The following is a 19,971-nucleotide window of genomic DNA, read 5'->3' as shown; positions in this document are numbered from 1 at the left end:
CTTACTTTCCCTCATTCTCAACCTTGAAAGCCCCCTTTTTTATCACAACACTCTTCATCGCCTCTTTTTGGAAGACACTTGACCACAGATATCATGTCTTCGTCAGCAAGCCCAGACTCAATCGCCCGCTTGTATAATGAGCCACACAACTGGGTCAAGAGCGTCTCGGCGCCTGCACCTTCCGCAGCGGCCGTGATAAGCTGAGTGCTGTTGTAGCAGTCCTTTATGGTAGCCTGAGCTGACCAATCCTCTCTGAGAATCTTGTCAACTTTAAGCTTTGAGTAAGCAGAGGCCATCGGCCCAGCCTCGAGCACCTGCCCAAAGGCGTCAAGGTCCAGCCCCTGTGCCGAAGCCAGGTTCGCGGCCTCGGCCAAGCCGACGGTCACGGTGATGAGGAAGGTGTTGACGGCGTATTTCATCTTGAGGCCGGAGCCGACGGGGCCGCAGTAGATGGCTGCGCTGGTCATGGGCTGGATGTAAGGTCTGATGCTGTCTGCGAGGGAGGGGTTGTTTGCAGCTAGCATGCCGACTAGACGGCCTTGCTGGGCTGGGATTTTGCTGCCGCTGACGGGCATCTCGATGAAGGTGCCGCCTGCGGTTGTGATTGAGGTGTTGAGGTGCTGACTGAAGGGGACGGAGACGGAGGAGGTGTTGACTAGGGTTTTGTTGCGGAAGTGGGGGATTAGGTCGGGGGTGAGGATGGAGAGGATGGCTTGTTCGTTGAAGAGCATTAGGAAGATGAGGTCGGATTGGTGGATTAGTTGGAGGGGGGTTGCGGCTGGTTTGGCAGTGCTGCCGGGTTGGAGGAGGGGGGGGTATTTTGAGGGGGAGCGGTTCCAGACTGTGAGGGGGAAGTGGTGGGATAGGTTGAGGGCCATGGGGGTGCCCATTGTGCCTAGACCTAGGAAGCCGAGGCGCATTGTGGGAGGGTATTGGAGGTTGGGTTGGGAGGTTTAATCTGCGGTTGAGAGCTGTGGTTGAAGTGAGAGTACATAAGCTCATTCTTTATCTGGTCTATCTGATCATGTCATTCACAGGGCGTGGTATCCCGTGCCACCGATTATTCACCAGGGCCAATAGTAAAGCGTCTCCTTCCTGTCACAGAACTTAGGGACTCTCTACAGGCACCTACTCACACCAGGCGGCAGAATTACCGGTACATCTAGGAATAAAATCACAACTGCTCCGAGAAGCCGGGCAGGCCCTTCGAGGTCTCGACACTCGAGTTATCATATCAAGCAGCTTAGGCAACTACAAACTTCACAGCGATATACCTAAATCACAATAACATCAAACCGTCCCAGTACTTCATCAAGAGAAAAAAGTTTTCACATTTAATTAAAATTATATATTAATTCTCATTACCCTCGTCGCTACCTACTCACCTCCAACTCTCCCTTTTCCCACCAGGGGAAGGAAAAAAGGAAGAGCTTTTCCTCAAACACTTTTTTACTCAACCCACCTAGTTAGTTAGTTTAGTTATATCTCCCATCCCCACGATGCTCACGACCCCTATGCTCCATATAATGACGTTAGCACTTCCCATCAATGTAAACTGCCCGAACAGTGATTGCCGCCGGGGTAGGGCAAGCGGCCCCCTGAAGAACGTGGCTGCAGGGATGGGTGTGGACGGCTGGTTTGTTCTTGACCACGCAGCCGCAGGCCCAGATGTTGGAGGTGTAGATGCACATTTTGTGCTGGTGTTTGTGGGTTGAGTGGGGGGAGAGGGGAAAGGGGGGTAAATACTTACCTGCTTGAGGTGGTGGACGTTGGTAGATTGGTGATGGGTGTGAGTGAGTGAGTGACAATGACGATGATGAGAAGTTGTGGTGAGATGGATGGGGTGGAAGAGTTGATTGTATAGTCTGTGGGGATTTGTGTAGCGGAGAATATACAATGGGATTGTCTGATGGGATTTTACATTAGGGATTGATGTCTTTGTCTGTTCTATTCTTCCTATCTTCCCCGTATATTGGGCTTTGTCTTGAGTCCTGAATAGCTTCATTCACAAACGGTGCTTGGTAGGTAGGCTCTTGAGGCGCAGAATTAACTTTGCAGAGAAGAGGCTGTGGCTGGACTTCCCGGGATGGTTCAATATGGCTAACGGTAGGTCTCTAGTAAGTTCAGGTAACTTAGGTAAGGGTGAGGTTCAAGCAAACATTTACAATTCTGAGGTCATCATGGAGGCATCGAGTTACCTTATCTTTAATCCCTCGGTCTTGAGAAGAATACACATGATTACGGTCAGGAATATGTCATCCAGAGTTAAGAACAGTGTTGTTAAAAATAAAAAAGAGTGTTTTTATTGCATTTATGTTTTGGTTGTCATCACACAGTGATTAATACTTGCCTCACCTACTTTGCCTTGACATACCTTACTTACCTTACTTACCTTACTTACCTTGCTCTACGCTTGCCTCTTTGCCTTCCTCCACACTTGGCTCTTCGTCCGAGTCATTCAAGTTGGGAGTATCTTAAGTGATAAAATCGAATTTCTCTCTGATCCTGTTCTCCCGCTTGATCTCCAGTTTCCCATCATTGTCCTTTTCCAGAGGATCGGGAACACCGGGCTGGTGAATAGAGCAGGGCCAATCTCGTGCTTTCGGCGCGACAACAGGGTTGGAGCATTCAAGAACCTGATGGGTAATAACAGGGTGGCATGTCCAGATTTTCTCTCTGCCGGGAATAGTCTCACAGCGGCAGTAGACGTAGTTGGCGTAGTATTCAAACATCTTGAATGAGATATGTGGTTGGTGTTGGTGGTGGTTTGGTTGGTTGGGTTGGTGACGTGTTGATGTCCGAGTCTTTACGTTGGTAGATACCTATCTATCAAAATGGCTCGAGAGTTTGATAATGGTCATGAGAGAAGAGATGAGGCATGACAGAAAGGTAAGGATGCTAAGTAGACCGACATCTGCATGATGTTGTGGTACGAATAACGATATTATAATACGGATGATGACCGTTTATAGAGAAGAATACTGAAGTATCTACATCACTCACTCTGTTTCAAGTCCGTTGGTCTTTCTCTTGCAATAATTGGCGTCATGGAGCCGCATATGCTTCTGTTCGTGGAAGAAATGCTGGAAAGCTGGTTGGTACTTATACGGAGGTTCCTTGCCGATACCTCTTTTTAACTCCAGAGCAGAGGTATACTCATTATATGGCCGGCAGTCTTTGGTGTTATGCCTTTATCAGTACTCTGATAGGTAATCTCTAAAATTACATTCACTGGGTACGTGTTCTGGGAGATAATACAGTCGTTAATAGATATGAGATATACACAAGGTAACATTGGGAACGTAGGTAGATGATATTTTTGATAAATTCGGTTTTCTATTTTGTTGGCTCTCACTCAGCTTGGGTCATGTCTATAGAACCAGATCCTTGACAATACTTGACTTCAGACTCCAACTAAAAGTCGAGACTAAATCTCAACGGGATATGTCTACGGCGCACTACGATTGTCTCCGGTAGCACCCAAAACACCACTGCCACGGCAGTGAACCACACAATATACAAAATACAGAAGGCGAAAACCGCATATACGATGAAAAGCCCCATCTCCAAAAACTTGAACCCCAAGTGAACTAGGTCCATGATATCCATGGTGCTTGGCTATTCTGTGTTGCGGTTGAACTTCCTAGAATAATTTGGTGGGAAACAAGAATCCATGACGGCAATGCACTTGATAGCTGCTCCTAAATAGATGAAAGCCTTGAGGCTCAACTGGAGAGGATAATGAGATTGTTCATGAGCCAGAGCCCACATGGAACATTGCTTTGGCAACTGGAAACAGAGCTGTTAACCTGCTTAACGTGTTCATTGCTAAGTGGACAAAGATACCGGATGGGCAGGTGTTAGTAGCACTACTTTGGGGACAATCACATGGTTTCAGCACTCCAGTACAACACCTGTTACAACAAAACAAACACTTTTGCCCTTCAGACAATACTATTATTTCAGCACCGCCGTGATCATCACGACACAAAACTTCTCCCATGGCGGGAGGAGTGAGGGGATGAGGTAGGAGACTTCGTTGGGTTGATTGATGAGTTGATCATTTTTGGACATATTTAATATAATAAAAAAACTTTTTTCCTCTGGAGTATTCATTTTCTCTTCTTGACCATTGAAATTTGAATGTGATTACCTACCTATGTACGAAATGGCCGTTGTTTCTTTGCTTGATTATCAACTTCCTACTACCTGGAAGAAGAGATGCTGTTCTGTGTCGCAACCCGCGCTCTTACGATGTCTTCAAACTTCAAACAAAGACTGAATCCTAGAAGAAGGCCTACTGACGTACCTAGGTGTGTTATTGCGACGCATCTGTTTGCAGCGAGTATGTGAGCGAACTGCTACGAGAGCTTTTATGGCTGAGATGCCTGTAAAACAAAGCTTGCTTACCTACCTACCCTGTCCTATCAGCCTATTTTGTGTACCTTCTCAGAAGGCAAGATGAAGAGATAAAGCATTGTTCTTAATAGTGCCACTTACTATTTTAAGAAATTGAACCCAGCGAACACGAAGGAAGACAAAGCCTTTACTATTCATTCGACCACAGTCAATTGTCCCATCAGATAGATATATAAACCCGCTCTTCCCCGCCTCAAATCCTCTCATCCCATCATCATCATCATCATCATCACCATTTACTACTTCCGGTAAGTAACCAACCACCACATCATCTCTCCACCTCTCACAACAACACTTTGCTCGCATCCATCCACACCACCCAACAACAACAACAACAACAACAACATGTGCATTCACACCCAATACTGCTACGGCTGCGGCTGCATCATCCCCGGCCATGTGGTCCGCGCCGAGAAAAGCGCCCATGTGGCTTTGGGTCTGTGTGGAGTGGATTTTCATGCGCGAGTATATTTTGTCTTGTTGCGAGAAATGTGAGGATGACAGGTTCTGTTAAGTTTGCAGAAGGCAGTCAGTCATCTTTGAGACATGACGGGTAAGTTCATAATATACTAATAAGACCTAGCTCCCTCCCCTGGTGGGAGCTGTGGTGGGGGTGATGATCAAAATAAAAAAAGATCTTTCGAAAGAAATATTGTGTGCCAGTTCATGCGTTTGTTGTGTATATTGTTGATTGATCTGTGTCACTTTTATGATCTGTGACTTTGTAAGCCTATTGTTTAGTACCTACCATACTGCACCAGCTTTACATACACACTTAAATTTTGTGTAAATCTCGTAACATTTGGTGAAAGGACATTTACTCAGTGGTCTTGAGTTAGGTAAGAGGAGTCTTTGCAAGTCCTTGAAGTCTTCCGTCAACAGTCAGACAGAGAGAAAGACATATATGAGGTCAAATATATAGTATCGTAATCACAAAGCACAATTACAGCAAGGATAAAAGATAATAGAAGTCCAAGAAAAAAGAAATTCATTCGTTTTTGGAATCAAAATTCCCAAAGAAAAAAAAGGGGTTGGTTGATCACCATCATTCACTTACTTACCTGTAGGCATTCTACCAAAACATGTCTTATCCTTGTGGAAGTACTGTCATGTTTTCTCAACAACTCACCTGCTTGTAACTCCGTCTCTTCTTAGGAGGAGGAGGAGTATGAACAGCACACATGTGCTGATGATATCGCCTAATAATCGGTTGAGGGCTCTAACAAGCTCAGCCAGCAATTCTGACCTCAGCGCAGAGGTAGGACACCTGGACAGAGCCAGCAGGACACCCACAGGCGAGGAACTATTGTTCGTATTCACACATGGTTGTGTAAGTGAAGTGGAATGGTTTGTTGAGAGTTTGGTTTGGGTTAGGGGGGAGACTTTGTCAAAACGTCTCGAGTGTATAAATGTACTGATGATGATGAGAAGAAGCTGAGATGAATGGTGAGGAAAGGGTGGCGCTTAAATAATGGTGTTGGGAGGGGGTAGTGAGGGTTGGCAATGGGGTTATTGATAATAGGATGCAGTTGATACAATGCTTTGGTGGTTGTACTGTGTGATTAGCCTGTGTACTACTCAATTTGTTCCATGAACAATAAAGTTGTTGAGACGATGGGGCGTCCTTAAACAATATCTGTAGACGTACTGCCAAGGTCTTTACAGTTGGTATATCTCTCTCCAAGTTCCTAACGAAAAAGGTGCCTGGTAAAGAAGAAGTCAGATGATAGATATCACATCACAATTAGCACAAGTATGGTATAGTATTAGTTCTTGATGGTAAAAAAGGACATGTTTATAACAATATGATCTAGAATGACACTTGCCATCCTCGTCTCCCCACCAGGGCAAGAAATCGACCACCATCTTAATCCTACCGCCTCCTCCACCAGGGACAAAGGTCACCTGCTATTCCCTACCTACGCACTTTCTCACCTGCATGATGAAGGCGTCTACCCTCCCGCTGAAGCTGCGGGCAAGAATGGTCCATATGCTTCTTGATTGGCGGTCTAGGGTATTGGCAGGGCTCCTCGTCGGGACACCAGTGGATGCATTGCAGCAACCCCGGCACCTTGCAACTGCAGGAGTAGAACCACTCATAGAAAACACACATGGTGCCTGTTGTTTGGGGTGATTGGTTTGTAAGTGTTGGTGTTCGTGATGATTTGAGGCTTTGCGGGATACTGGGATGAATAGTCAGAAAGCTCAAATAGTGGGCATGAGAAGGATGATGATGAGAAAAACTTGGATGATGATGAGGGAAGAAGTTCTCGTACTTAAATAGACGAATATTTTTAGGATGATGAACTGTGAATAATAGACTTGTACAACAGAACAATGCATGGTGCAATTTGGAAAAAAATGATGTCTTTGAACAATAGGTTAACTCTGCTTGCAGTCAAGCTTGAGACTATTGCGATTTGATGTTGGATCACCGTTTATGAATCATGATCAAAATGAGTTGAGTTCGGAACATTGTCCTATTTACAAACCCGAGTTCTTTCTGTTTTGGCGGTTAGCGGCCCCGACTCGGAGCGTCCTTTTATCGGTGCTTCTCATTTCTTCTAACCCCAGAATTGTTCTCTCTCAGGAAGGCCAACATGGCACGTATCTCAGTTATGTCTGCGGTGTTGACTGAGATGGATGACCAGCAACCGATGACCACCACCTCCGATATTGTGGGGCACCTCGCGCCTGCCCATCAAGGTACCCACATCCAATACTGCCAACCCTCACCGCTCTCTACTAAACCTAACCCTTTCTCAACACCACCCATATCCATCATGACATCCATCATCACATCCACCACCCAGGTCCTCATTGGCACCCTCATTAGCCCTGGAATCGACCTAGCACTGGCACCTACACCCATCAACCTCCCTGCACAAGGCCTTCCCGTCCCATCACTGCCCACGACTTCCATCAACCAACCCACCTGCGCTCCCGACTGCTCTCCCACATCCTCAACACGATACCCATTCTCTCTACGGTCCGTGCCTACTCTCACCATCAGCTTCAATTTCAACGGCGCCAACGGCTTACACATCAAAATCACCTCACCTGCCTGCCATGCTTTGGCCGCGCCTTGGCAGTCAGTCCAATTCTTCGTTCAGATGTTCAAACTGTCTTCCAACCATGGCCTGTAGGCCTGTGAGCACCAAAAACAATATCGGTATTATCTTTTTGACGCCTTTCCCAAGGGCCCCACGACAGTCTTGCCATCGGGAAATAGAAGTGGTAAAATCTCTGTTACTTCCACTTCGTACCTTAATTCCAGTGACAAATTTATCCCGCCATAAGCAATGTTTTCGGACAGCTCAAATGCGATTGGACAAGAAGGAAAGTCAAGGTCATATCGGTACCCAACCTATTACCAGTTGCCTAACCTCAGCATTTTTAACTTGTATATATACTACTTACTTTATCTAAGATACCCAAAAAGCACTGAACTTCTCGTAAACTCGTGGCCAGATACCGCTACCAACTCATTGCTCTTTCAACTGGACTACACCAAACCTAACGACCTGCCTGAATGTGGTTGGCGAAACGACTGGCTCGCCCGGCAACGGGTCGCGACGGCCTTGCCCAGCATGACTCTGCGGTTGCAGAGGTGTCCGGCCAGACGCCAGTCTCGACGTCCGGCGCTGAGCGTCACATAATGAGAATAAAAGACTTAAAAGGCGTAGGCCATCCTACCGGATATCCCAAAGACCAACAGGGAATCGCGAACTTGCAAGGCATCCTCTCCGCCACGTCACAACTACGTTCTAACTTGTCGCAGGCTTGCAAAAAACATGTACCGAAGGCCCTCCCATTTCTTGTGGGAGCTGATACAGAATGTTGATGACAACAATTACGTCGCCCATGACCCCACACTAACTATCACGTAAAAAATCGAGTGCTTCGGTTTGATTCCAATGAAACTGGGTTCACAACGGAAGACGTAGAAGCCATCTGCAGTATGGGCAGCAGTTCAAAAACACGAAACTTGAGCACTCGCATCGGCCGGAAAGGAATTGGCTTCAAGTCTGTTTTCAAGGTTGCCGAATCAGTGTACATCGCATCTGGCTGTTACTCCTTCAAGTTCGATTCTAGGGAAAGTATCGGCATGATGATACTGGTGTGGTCAACGTTCCCGGAAGAGCGCATCGCTGGGTGGATATCGCTCCTCCTCCACCTTTCTCCCGAGTGCGATGCCAGTGAGATTCTTCAAGAACTCGAGAGATTGGATTTGAGCAGCATACTCTTTCTTCGGAGACAAGAAGAGTGCATATCCGTATTGTCTACGATGGCCTCCATGGCAAAGAAGTTACTTTCGATCTTACACGGCCGAACAACACGTGCAAACCTGGCGAATTACAGATCCTTAAACTCCCAGACAGTGAGCAGTCTCCTCTTGTGCTTTACAGGAATAGTGTATCTGGATTGCTATCGACCGATTCACACGGGATCAACGAATAGTCAGACATAGTCTTGGTCTTTCCGTAGCCCCGATCCCTGAGCTTAAATATCACGTACTTTACATTCGCTTTTCTTCCTATCCGAGACTATAGGTACAGGGTCCGTCAAGCAGTGATTTTGTTCTTCTCAGACACTCCGGTCAACTGACAAGGGTGCAGTTCGTTTGCCATGCCGACTTTGATCTCATTGCCAACCGTGAAGATATCGATATATCTTCGGCCCGCAATCAAGTCTTTTTGTATAAGCTTCCTAAAGCTTTCCTCAGGGCGGTTCACGCCCTGAATAGTAGACATCTTCGCTATACCTGGCCGTATTATCTGCCCTTCCCAACAACAGACAGCTTTTTGAGCCTCTTCCAGGAAATATTATTACCCTATTGTCTCGAACACCAGTATTAGAGTCAGATACCGGGCACCTCATGGCCCCAGAAAAGCTCACCTGCGTTTCCGACCCTTACACTGACGACCATAACAGGCCATTGATTTTACAAGACTACTCTACGTTTCTCCATTTATTTAACAAGTACCATGCAGATCTGCAAGAGCGGATAATGCAAGCTTGGTGTTAATATTCTGTCTAAAACGCAATTTATCAAGGAAATAAGTTTGTTTATTACGAACGAAACACACAACTTTCGGTCAATGCCAGATTCGTGGCATGCGAAGATTAGTAAAGTGCTATGTGACCTTCTTGGAGACCACATGGGCGACATATTGAAGCTCGAGATCGTCCCGTTACGTAACGATCGATGGGTCTCCGCAAAGTCCGAAGATTTATTAGGCATACCGCTTGATGACAACGACTTGGTCGTACCCAAAGGACTTAGACTGGCAGAGATTTCCCCTCAGGCTGCGCAAAACTTTCACAGAAGGCGGCTAGCAGAGAGCTTAGGTGCAAGGAGGGTTCAACAGGCAGATATCTGCGAAAGGATATTAGCAGCACATCGGGTACGGCCCAGTGCCGATGTGCAAGATACTTCACATCGCGCCTTAATAAGCCACGCTCAGTTTCTCTACCGGGCTAGGTGGGCAGCAGGACGGACGAAGGCCGACCTCTGGCTTGTTGCGGAAAACCTTCGCCCTTGTCGAGCTTCCCGAATTTATGTGCGCTCTAACGACCCATTTTCTGCTAGCCAACTCTTGGCCTCACACGAACACTCATTCGCGTTTCTCCATAAAGAGGCGTCGCCACCACTTACCCACTGTCCGAACTGGATCGATTGGTTACAGTTAAATCTACACGTTACCGTTTTTCCTCGTCTCGTCGACCTGAACGGCCCTGGCAATCTGGGCTTTGTCCTATCTGCCGACTTTCGATCCCTGGCTGAGCAGTCAGAGTGTAACAAATGGCTAAAACTTCTTTGTCGAAGGTGGGAACACTACCGCTATTATGTAGTGGACGACCGAGAATCCGAGTCAGAATCCCATATCCCTCGCCGAATCAGAAAAAGCGACCTTGAAAACCTCGAGGCAGCGTTTGAGATCAGAGCTGGCAACCCTAAGTGCCTGTTGCATCAATGACAACGTCCGCCGCTCTCTTGATAGGACTTTTCTGCCACGGCAAGCCGTCCTGTCTAGCCTTGATGCATTATTGTCATCATCCGAAAAGCCTGGGTCCTACGTCCTTGCCATTCCAGACCCAGAAGATGTCGCATGGAATGTTCTGAAGTACCTGGGGGCGCAGACCTCAGTAAACGCAGACGCTTATATCACATGACAGATGAAAATCAAGGCTATACGAGGTATGGCGACGTTATCTCATTTTGTGATATTTGAAGTTAATGATAGGCAACAGGAAAGCATTTGCAAAGCTTAAGCTGTTGTTTCTCCTGAAAGGGGAGGTCTGCTTCTGTGGGTGTTTGGCTCAGCACCGACGATTGCGTGTGGGATGGCCCGGGTTGCTTGAAACGGACGCCACGCATCATCCAGCACTATCCAGAGCTTGAATCATTCTTCCGTGACTCGCTAAAAATTCTGAATGCTGCACTGAAAGACCTCGTCAACGAGGCTTGTCGTATAGTTCCGTCATATTCGCTAGAGCATATCCAGCACGTTCTCAAGGCCACCAGCGCACTAATCCAACCAAAAGCGTGGAAGGAGAATCGGGATGCTGAGGTGTTGCAGCTGAAGGCATTAAATATATTCCCAGTATGGCTGGGAGAATCCGGGGAACAGCTCTACCAGCTCAGATCTGCCATACCCAGCCTTCGCGGGGGTGACTGGTATATTGCGGACCGTCCACATCTGCTTGCAAGTTCTGAAGGGAGAGTGGCCCTCCAGACCATGAGCTTATCAAATATGCGAGCTTGTTCGAACCTGTTCCAGCTCCTTCAACTGGAGGATCGCATGTTATTAAAACTGGCAGCCAAGGTGTCGCATGTCCAAAACGACGCTGGACATAGCCCTGTCCACACTATGAGCCTTCGTGCCAAAGCACACCACATTGCCTGGTATGCTATTGAACCGCTTTTCTTCCTCCGACTCCCAACCGTTCTCCCGCTTGACCTTCGTCCATGTCTATATCATAGGTAGACTTGAGAGTATAGCAGTCACTGACAGCTCGCCTCTGCAGTCTCCTTTCTAGCAACACCAGTATCGCGGAGAGGCGAGCTATCGTATCGCAGCTCAATCACATTCATGTATCCCTACTGGGAAAAATTGAGTTCGATTGGGAGATAAAGGTACTGGGCAACGGGGCCGGACCCAAACTGGTGCCGTGGCCCTGCATCTGCATCCAAATATACTCGACGTATACATATCCTCGGAGGAAGCGGTTTTAGGGTTCTCATCTCTTGAATTACTGTAGGAGCTTCGGGTATGGCTGAACATCTTGGACGGCGAATGCACATTGCTGCTACACCACGTTCTCACCGAAAGGAACGCCGAAAGAGTTGACGCGAGCCTTCGCAGGAGAGGCGTGCCGGAAGACGTCCCAGAATGGGACGACGTAGCAAATTCTATGGAGCAAGGTGAGTTCTCTGGCGCCATGATAGGACCCGCCGAGCCCGTCATCTAACATACATACCTAACCCAATCAGCCATCTCATCGTGCAAGCGGTGCGCCAGCATTACGCTTTCACCCGCTCCTACCGCGGGAGACCTGTCAACCGGCGATCGCGAATTTCAGAAATCACACGGAGAGCAGGGTCCTGCTAGCAGAAACCACGCCAGCGCTGGGAACTCCAAGGACAATGGTGCTATAAGGCCGGTGGCAGGGCTTTACAAGGAGTATCTTGAGTCTCGGGAACCCGCCGCCAACCACACTTTTCACGACATCAAGGATGGTATTGTTTCGCTGAGACCTTTGTCTGTTACCTTTGGTGGAATGAGGCACAACGACCCGCAGTTTATGGGAGAATACATGGTGAGATACGTACACCTTGCTTGCTGAAGTCCTCCCCGTGAGATAAGTACGGTACTCATAGCTGACCGGGAATGCTGCCAGGTCTCGGAATACTTACCACGATCCCTTGGCGATGGTTATCAACCTACGAAGCACTGGAAAAGCCCATTGCGTGTCGGTGCTGGACATCCCGCTCCCGAGCAAGACGCAAAGCCTGCTGCCACTTTTGTGGTCACCGACGTGTCCAACAAGTTGCGGTCGAGTCTTTTCGAAGACGTTGACCAACGTCTGAAGATATTGGCGGTGCAGGTGACATTTCACCTGTCCGTCTATGTAACTGAAGGGCCACTGAACACACCGTTTCGACTTACAAATACACATGCTAAGTTCACTGGTGGCCACATGCTGGCTTTCTGGGAGCAAAACGGCAGGTACTTAGGTGACACTTTCCACAACTCACAGCGTAGCGCTATGTAGTTTTTACCTGTTACTATGAAAGCCTTTAAGTAAGAGAACAAATGGTCTGAACCTGTTGGGTGGATGTGAACAAAAAAGCTAATACTGCCCTTGCGCCACCTCCCTCATGGCTGCCAATTAAATCAGAGCGCATTGGGGCACTGTTTAGGCTTCCCATGATAGCAAAGGAATATTTCCCACCTAGGCGCCTAAGCATGTGGGGCGGGCGTGGCTTATGTTGGCTCAAGTTTGCATTCTACAAGTCAGGGCTAGTCCTGGGATTATTACCTATTTTCAACAACTTGATTTTTTTTTACAGAAGTGGAAAAGACTCTCACTTGCATCCATGGAACAGTTACTGGATCCGCTCTCGCTTGTCTGCGAAACAGATCTCAAGACCATCTTTTCGCCTGATGGTTGGAGGTCCCTTTTGAACACGACCCCGGAAGACATGTATACATATGACACTTCCTATGAAGCCGTGCAAGGGGCCGTCAGGCGAGGATGCACTTGGTGTGGCGAACTCAACAGACTTATAAAGATGCTGGGATACCCTCCTGGGGGAACCACTGTCACCGTCTTCGTGGGCCTCGATAATGTGGACAACCATTCATGGACCCCACGGCAGAGTCAACTGGAAGTTCGGGTCGTAATCAATGGTAAAGGAATCACCAACTTGTATCACATCTACACTGTCGCAGGCGATCCAGCAGCCGTTCACTTTGCGGCCCGTGAACAAATTACAGACCTCTGTACCCCGGAGAGCTTCGCCTTAGCTCGGGAATGCATCGACAACTGCGTCAAGTTTCACGCAGACTGCCAAAGCCCCGATCTATTCACGCTGCTTCCAGACCGCGTCATCGATTGCTCAGATCCGTCAAACCCTAGACTCATTCTCACACATGGAACTCAGCCAGGCCTGTATATAACGCTGAGCTACGTCTGGGGCATTGACCAGCCTCTCAAACTCACCACTTCCAACATCGAAGAGATTGTCGGCCATGGGATACCCATCTCAAGCCTCCCACGAACCATCCGCGATGCCATATTCGTTACCCACTCTCTCAAGCACCGATACCTCTGGGTTGATGCTCTCTGCATCATCCAAGATTCCGACGCCGACAAGTTGAAACAAATTTGTCAAATGAGCCGCATCTACCGCGAGAGCTACCTCACCATCATAGCAGCCAGCGCAGCTACCTCAAGGGAAGGCTTCCTGAGGCAAACCCGGCGGCAGAGAAACCCATCAGCACGTGTACCCTTCCACAACAACAACCCCCGAGACCCAACAGGAAGCAGAGTAGGCATCGTCTCCCTTCTCGACACACACGAAGCATACTCCCCTCATGGGAAATCAGGCCTCCCCGTCGAACCAATCGACTCCCGCGCCTGGACGCTGCAAGAGCAGGTCCTCCCCTCGCGCACTCTGATCTACGACAGCGAGACCCTCAAATACAACTGCCAGACCGAAGCCGTCAGCATAGGCCAGGCGCTCTGCGGACCAAGCAGAGTGCGCCTTCCCCGGATCCTCGCTTGTTCAATATCAGGCCAACGATCCAAAGAGTTGTCGCCCCAAGAGAAATGGGAGGCGCGTGTTGCGTGGCTTGAAATCGTCGCTTCTTTCACACTGCGATGGCACTCTCACGAGGGGGACAAGCTGCCCGCTCTGGCAGGCGTCGCAGAGCAGTTCTCCCGCGTGACTGGGGATTCCTACCTTGCAGGACTGTGGAAAAAGTCTTTGGTGCCTGACCTTCTTTGGAGGGCGGTCAGGGAGAAGGAACTCGACCCCAAGTCTTCGAGGCCGGCGAGATACCGTGCTCCGTCGTGGTCGTGGGCGAGCGTGAATTGGGGGGTATACTATGACAATGCTACGTTCATGGTGGATGCTTCAAAGTATAGGCAGATGGAGGTGGTGGACTGTTGGGTCAGCCTTGCAGCTGTGGAGGCGCCGTTCGGGGAGGTGACGGATGGTTCGTTACGCATGAAGGCGGCAGTTTTAAGAGAGCCTTTTGTGCGTGAAAAGGCCGGCAGATGGGAGCTTATGGTATTGAATGAAGACGGGAAGCACAGCCAGATTGGGAACGTTCATTTTGATGATATTGGGCCGAGAACGAGTGGGATTGTTTTTGTTTTCCTTCAGTGGGACGAGGACTGGAATGGGGAGGGTCTAGTGCTTGAAGAGCTGTCTAACGGACGTTTCAGGAGGGTTGGCATGGTAGATGCTTACCAAGCGCGGTGGATATATGACTTGGAGGCTGTGGTGATTGAGATTGTTTAAGCGAATACACAACCTGCATCGCAAGACGTAATGACAGACCCCCAATAGCAACACTGCGGGTACATCTCAAAACGCATCCCTCTCTCTCCTGGCCACTCTCAAGGCCTCCCCAAAAGCCTCCACAAATCCAACCACATCCTCAAACCCATTATACAACGGCGCTGGCGCAACCCTAATGACATCCGGTCTCCTTTCATCAACAATCACCCCTTGCCTCTCCAGCTCCTTCATCACCCCCTCAAGCAACCCACTCCCCAACCCCAAGCTAAGCTGCGCCCCCCTCTGCTTCGGATCCAAAGGCGTAATAACCCTGAACAACCCCTTCTCCTCCTTCCCCATCCCCTCTAACTGTTCCTCCAAAAACTTCGTCAGCCTCAAACTCTTCTCCCTCAACTTCCCCATCCCACCCGCCTGCTCAAAAACCTCCAAGCTCGCACACAAACTAGTAATATCCAGCACACTAGGATTACTCAACTGGAACCCCGCGGCCCCCTTGACAGGATGAAATCTATTCTCCATCCCAAACCGACTCTTCTTATCATTCCCCCACCACCCAGCCAACCGGTGATTATACCCCTCCTCCGGCCTCTCATCAGTAATAAGCTTCGTCACAGCACTATTATTCTCATGAACAAACATCCCCCCAATACACCCCGGCCCCCCATTCAAATACTTGTACGAGCACCAAGCCGCAGCATCAACCCCCCACTCATGAAGCCTCAACTCCACATTCCCAACCGCATGTGCCAGATCCCAAATGACAAAAATCCCCCTCTCCTTCGCATACGCAGTGATAGTCTCAATATCAAACAGCTGCCCAGTGTAGTACTGAATCCCCGGCAACAACAACAAAAACGCGTCCTCTTTATGCAGGTCAATAACCCCACAGATCTCCTCCGTAGTCAAGATATTATCCCTCGACCTCTCCGACTTGAGCAAAACCATTGATTTGCTCGCATCCAACCCATGATGACGAAGCTGTGTCTCCACGGCAAAGTGATCGCTAGGGAAAGCCTTGCTCTCCAGGATGATCTTGTGCCGCTTGTTCGCATCAGGCTTGTAGAATGCAGACATGAGAAGATGGAGATTCGCAGTCAGAGTCTGCATGATTGCCACCTCGGAGACGTGAGCTCCCACGATGGGGGCGATCATCTCGGCTGCTCGCTCGTCGACGTCGAGCCATGTCGGCAAGGGGGAGTTGGTCAGCGGTTTAAAGTGCCCTTGGACGCCTTGGGTGGCCCAGGTGGAGAGGTACTGGGAGAGACGGGTTTGAGTGCGTCTGGGTTGGAGACCCAAAGAGTTGCCGCAGAGGTAGATGCACTTGGTTGTTGTGTCGCTGTCATTGTTATTGGCTATGCCAACCTGTCAGTTATCGAGGCTTGATATTGGATCAGTTGGGACTTGTACCTGAGGAACCCTTGGGTAACGAGGTGCTCGCGATTTGTCCCTTTGTCGGGATGTTGAACTCGTCCCTCAAGAACCCGAGTTCATCATCCCGGTCCAGCTGACGTGCTCGCTCCCTCGCATTTCCACTCCCGGCGGCGCCGGCGGGAAGAACGGGAGCTGAAGTCATTGTCTCTTTCTTGATGTGGAGTAACAAGCTCTGAGCAAGCAAAAGTGTGAGATACGGTGTGATGTATGTGTGACAGCAGAAACCCTTGAGCCAATTGTTCAAACTGCCGAAAAGTAAAAAGAGTTTCGATGTGTCTCTTGTCCAACACTGGATAAACTTCAACCCCTGTAAAACTCACTCATACACAACTTCGCAGGTGATGGATGTAGTCGTCGGGTGTGGTAATGAGGAAGGATTCAATCAATTGCCCCACCATCAACTACCCCTCCATCTCTTCCGTTGATGAAACGGCGACAGATCCGAGAGGGGCACCACCGAACTGTGCCCCGCCCGGCCGCCGGCGGCCCCGCCATCAGCAAAAAAAACTAAAAGCGGAGACCTGCGGCAATCAACGGGAGAACCCACATGGAACCTTCCATTCCTGCCCTGCCAAGAAAAAAACCCGATGAGTGACGTCCCTTGGATCCTAAACCTCCTTCCTTGGACCTTTGCGAACCGCAGCCTTCACGATGCATCTTTTCTGACTAGTGTGTCATGTAAACTCAGCCCTCTCTGATGATGACCTCAATTCTCCTCAGTTTTTAAGCTCCGACACCGGCGGGAAAATCAGACGGGACGAGCCTTTTTTTCCAAAGTCTACTCCGCTATAAAAGCTGGGCAGACCATACGTACGATTCATCGCCTGAGAACCCTATTCTCGGCACTTAACGAAGAGAATCTCAGACCAGAAAAGAGACCCAACTACCGCTATGAGTAATAGAAACCAAAAAAAAAAAAAAAAAAAAAAATGTGTGTGTCAGGAGAGTGTGGGAGAGAAAGACACCAAAAAACTTAAAACGACACAGAAACAGAAACAGCTTTGCCTCTTTTCTTGGGAGGCACTTGGGGGGACACAAAGGATAGCAACCTCAGAGAAAGCAAGAACCTCCAAAATTAGAGAAAAGTCCTGTGTAAAAACCCTGTTAGTGAATCGGACGAATAATCTCTGGGAAAAGAACAGATTCTTTCCGTAGCCCTGCATGATGACAGAAAGGGATAAAGATGACAAGCTTCAAGACTTGGTTTGCTGGAGAAGTTCAAGCAAAAGAGAAGAGGTTGATAGCCCTTGTGTTGTATGTGCCTATCCCAAGCAAGGCAAGGTACCTTGCATGTACATGTTGCGCTGTCACTTTGGCCCTTGAAAGGCGCATACGCCAGTATGCAAGCCCAGCCCTCCCCCGCTTGCATATATGGACTGGGAACCATCTGTTCTTCAGCAACAAGACTTGGAACGGAGACCCCTCGCTTCCGATTCAAAGATCGGGAATCGAATGAAGCTCTCTCCTGATATCGTCCACGGCACCGAAGGGATGAAGATGGAACCCATGATCACGGATGACGATTCCGCATGGATTTCTGCCATGCCCTTGGCATAAGTAATACTCTGCAGGTATTTGGAGGATTGCTCTAATGACCTCAGCATGATCTCGAATGTCGAGATGCAGCTCCGAGAGGGAGGTCAGACCTTGGGAGCAAAAGATCGGATGGTTGCTGGGGAGTTTCCGATATGTGACTGCAACAGAGTTGTCGAGGGAGAAACCTCAAATGTGTCCTTCAGTGGGACCCCTTTCGGACCAGGCAGAGACAAACTGGCCATGGCGAGAGTATCAGCAGACCAGAGAGAGAAATGGGAGTCATCTCTGTGCTCTGTAACGAATGTGGAAAAGGGGCGAAAGAATGAGCTGGAAATTGTTTGTTTTGTTTTGTTGGTGGTGAGCTCGGTCTGTTGGAGCGGTGGTAGTCTCACCGGGGCTCTCACGGGGCAGTGTTGCCGTACAGTGCATGAGACCTTCCGGCCGCTCCAGCTCTCCTAGATGCCAGGTTCGTGGAGATGCCGATTCGCACACCGGCGCTGTTGTCATCTCCATACCCAGCCCCTAGCCAACAGAAAAAGTACCAGTCTGGAGGCCTGGAAGGACTTGGCAGGGAGGAAGTTTCGCAACGGCGCCGAGCTGCAAATCTCAAGGTGAGCCCCGTGACCATGCCCCAGCCCGGCCCGTGTCGTCAAACAAGCCAGCGCGCCTGGGTGCCAGCACGAGGACAGCAGAGCTTTTTTCGCGCTTAACAAACCTGGCAGGTATCGGGGTACGTACCTTTTGGAGTTTGAACCTATGAGGTTAGAATCCAGTACACGTTTTGGCAGAGTCGCATCGTCGAAGAGAATAAATGCAAGATACGGCCGGCATAGCAGCGGTCAAAGAGTGCTAAGTGGATAGCAGGAATCTCAGGTCGCCATCCGCAACATCAACAGCTTGGAACCAGAAAAGCTTTTGAAACGGGATACTGAAAAGAGAGCCACAATCCGGTCCCGTGCACCCTCAGGAACAAAATATGTATGCAGTAGGGCAGCAGGGCAGCAAACCGGAGGTTTTCATTACCCCCATTTTACTTGATGGCGATGCGCTTCACTGGGCTTGGTCTGGAAAATCCGGGGGTGGTGGATGGCGGGGCACGCTGGGCAAGCCACAGCGGATCGAAATGCGGGGCAAAGGGGCCCAACCCGGGGCGGCCGTCGCTCTTACGTATTTGGGCCATCACGGGACCACTTTGCCTTGACTTTTCGTTGAGAATGAGAGTCTTTGGAGCAAACGTGAAAGGAACATTTTACCGATGAGCACAGTCTGGGCTTTCATGATGCCACCGCCAATTGCGAATCCGTATTGATCTACCGCCATTATGCCAGGTCAGGACTGTAAGACGAAGAGGCGGTAAGGGAGAAGATGTGTTGCACGACTGGCTGGCTCCTTTGATATTGAATTCCGAAGTCTGAAGTCTGGGAGTTGTCACAGGGCTCGGCATCTCAAAACTCTGAATAACAGATTGAACCCAGTTGGTGATAGCACAGCAGGTTCCACGGAGATGGGAGATGCTGAAACCCACTCTTTTGTGAGTCTTACCTCCGTTCAAAGTCCATTGGCAAACCTTACGGGCGATAGAGCTGGGGATAGCGGTAGATCCTAGATCCATCTTCTGACACTTCCAAGCTATCCGTGAAGGGATAGAGAGCCATGGCAGTGGCGGTCGGGGCTTCACCGTCCCGGCGGGATCTAGTGCAAGCGTTTGACGAGATTGGGATTGGGCAGGGGAGATAGCTTGGATTTCCAATTGCTTGGGGCTCTTCCAGAACGTGCAACGCCGTCCCGCCTGTGCCCAGTGAGCTGGGTAGCTGGGGAGGGTTGTGGTGGTGAGTAAGAGATTCGAGGTGATGGTTCGAGGCTGGCTGCCCTACGAGAAGCATCGGACCAGTGAAAGCAAGTGTGGTCTACGATATTCCCGGACTCGAAAAACCGTCCAAAAAGCGTTCCTCTCGTGTAAATCAAGAAAATAAAAATAAATTCCTCGGTATACGAACAGGTTGGAGTTGTCCTTCGTGTACTTGGCCATCGAGGTACCTGAAGTGTAC

At 49.3% G+C, this 19,971-nt stretch overlaps 5 protein-coding genes across 5 annotated transcripts; 3 read left to right on the top strand and 2 right to left on the bottom strand.

The window, feature by feature from the left end:
* Positions 1 to 17: 17 nt before the first annotated feature.
* On the bottom strand, positions 18 to 920 carry QC763_0105060 (uncharacterized protein; the record flags this gene model as incomplete). The annotated part of the gene is made up of 1 exon (XM_062906445.1): positions 18 to 920. The coding sequence occupies one exon, from the start codon at positions 918 to 920 to the stop codon at positions 18 to 20; it is 903 nt and encodes a 300-aa protein (XP_062761602.1).
* On the top strand, positions 451 to 957 carry QC763_0105050 (uncharacterized protein; the record flags this gene model as incomplete). The annotated part of the gene is made up of 2 exons (XM_062906444.1): positions 451 to 476; positions 660 to 957. 2 exons carry the CDS (start codon positions 451 to 453, stop codon positions 955 to 957), a joined length of 324 nt encoding a protein of 107 aa, XP_062761601.1.
* A 10,256-nt stretch (positions 958 to 11,213) lies between these two features.
* On the top strand, positions 11,214 to 12,699 carry QC763_0105040 (uncharacterized protein; the record flags this gene model as incomplete). Its single annotated transcript, XM_062906443.1, has 5 exons — positions 11,214 to 11,329; positions 11,790 to 11,848; positions 11,946 to 12,243; positions 12,325 to 12,555; positions 12,685 to 12,699. The coding sequence occupies exons 2-5, from the start codon at positions 11,817 to 11,819 to the stop codon at positions 12,697 to 12,699; spliced, it is 576 nt and encodes a 191-aa protein (XP_062761600.1). The 5' UTR covers positions 11,214 to 11,329; positions 11,790 to 11,816.
* A 430-nt stretch (positions 12,700 to 13,129) lies between these two features.
* Positions 13,130 to 14,956, top strand: QC763_706240 (uncharacterized protein; the record flags this gene model as incomplete). Its single annotated transcript, XM_062915621.1, has 1 exon — positions 13,130 to 14,956. The coding sequence occupies one exon, from the start codon at positions 13,130 to 13,132 to the stop codon at positions 14,954 to 14,956; it is 1,827 nt and encodes a 608-aa protein (XP_062761599.1).
* BNA5_2 (Kynureninase (L-kynurenine hydrolase)) lies at positions 14,724 to 18,924 on the bottom strand. Its single transcript, XM_062915620.1, has 2 exons — positions 16,364 to 18,924; positions 14,724 to 16,308 (listed from the first exon to the last, which is right to left on the bottom strand). Exons 1-2 carry the CDS (start codon positions 16,527 to 16,529, stop codon positions 15,023 to 15,025), a joined length of 1,452 nt encoding a protein of 483 aa, XP_062761598.1. The 5' UTR covers positions 16,530 to 18,924; the 3' UTR covers positions 14,724 to 15,022.
* Positions 18,925 to 19,971: the final 1,047 nt, after the last annotated feature.

This window comes from Podospora pseudopauciseta (genome assembly GCF_035222475.1).
Source record: "Podospora pseudopauciseta strain CBS 411.78 chromosome 7 map unlocalized CBS411.78m_7, whole genome shotgun sequence".
Lineage (NCBI taxonomy): Eukaryota > Fungi > Ascomycota > Sordariomycetes > Sordariales > Podosporaceae > Podospora > Podospora pseudopauciseta.
Note: the sequence above shows the minus strand (reverse complement) of the source record. Positions and strands in the feature narration are given on the sequence as shown.

Coding starts and splice junctions, on each gene's coding strand:
- BNA5_2 (XM_062915620.1), bottom strand. CDS start 16,529: ATGACTTCAGCTCCCGTTCTTCCCGCCGGCGCCGCCGGGAGTGGAAAT. Junction 16,309..16,363: donor GTTACCCAAGGGTTCCTCAG/GTACAAGTCCCA, acceptor AGGTTGGCATAG/CCAATAACAATGACAGCGAC.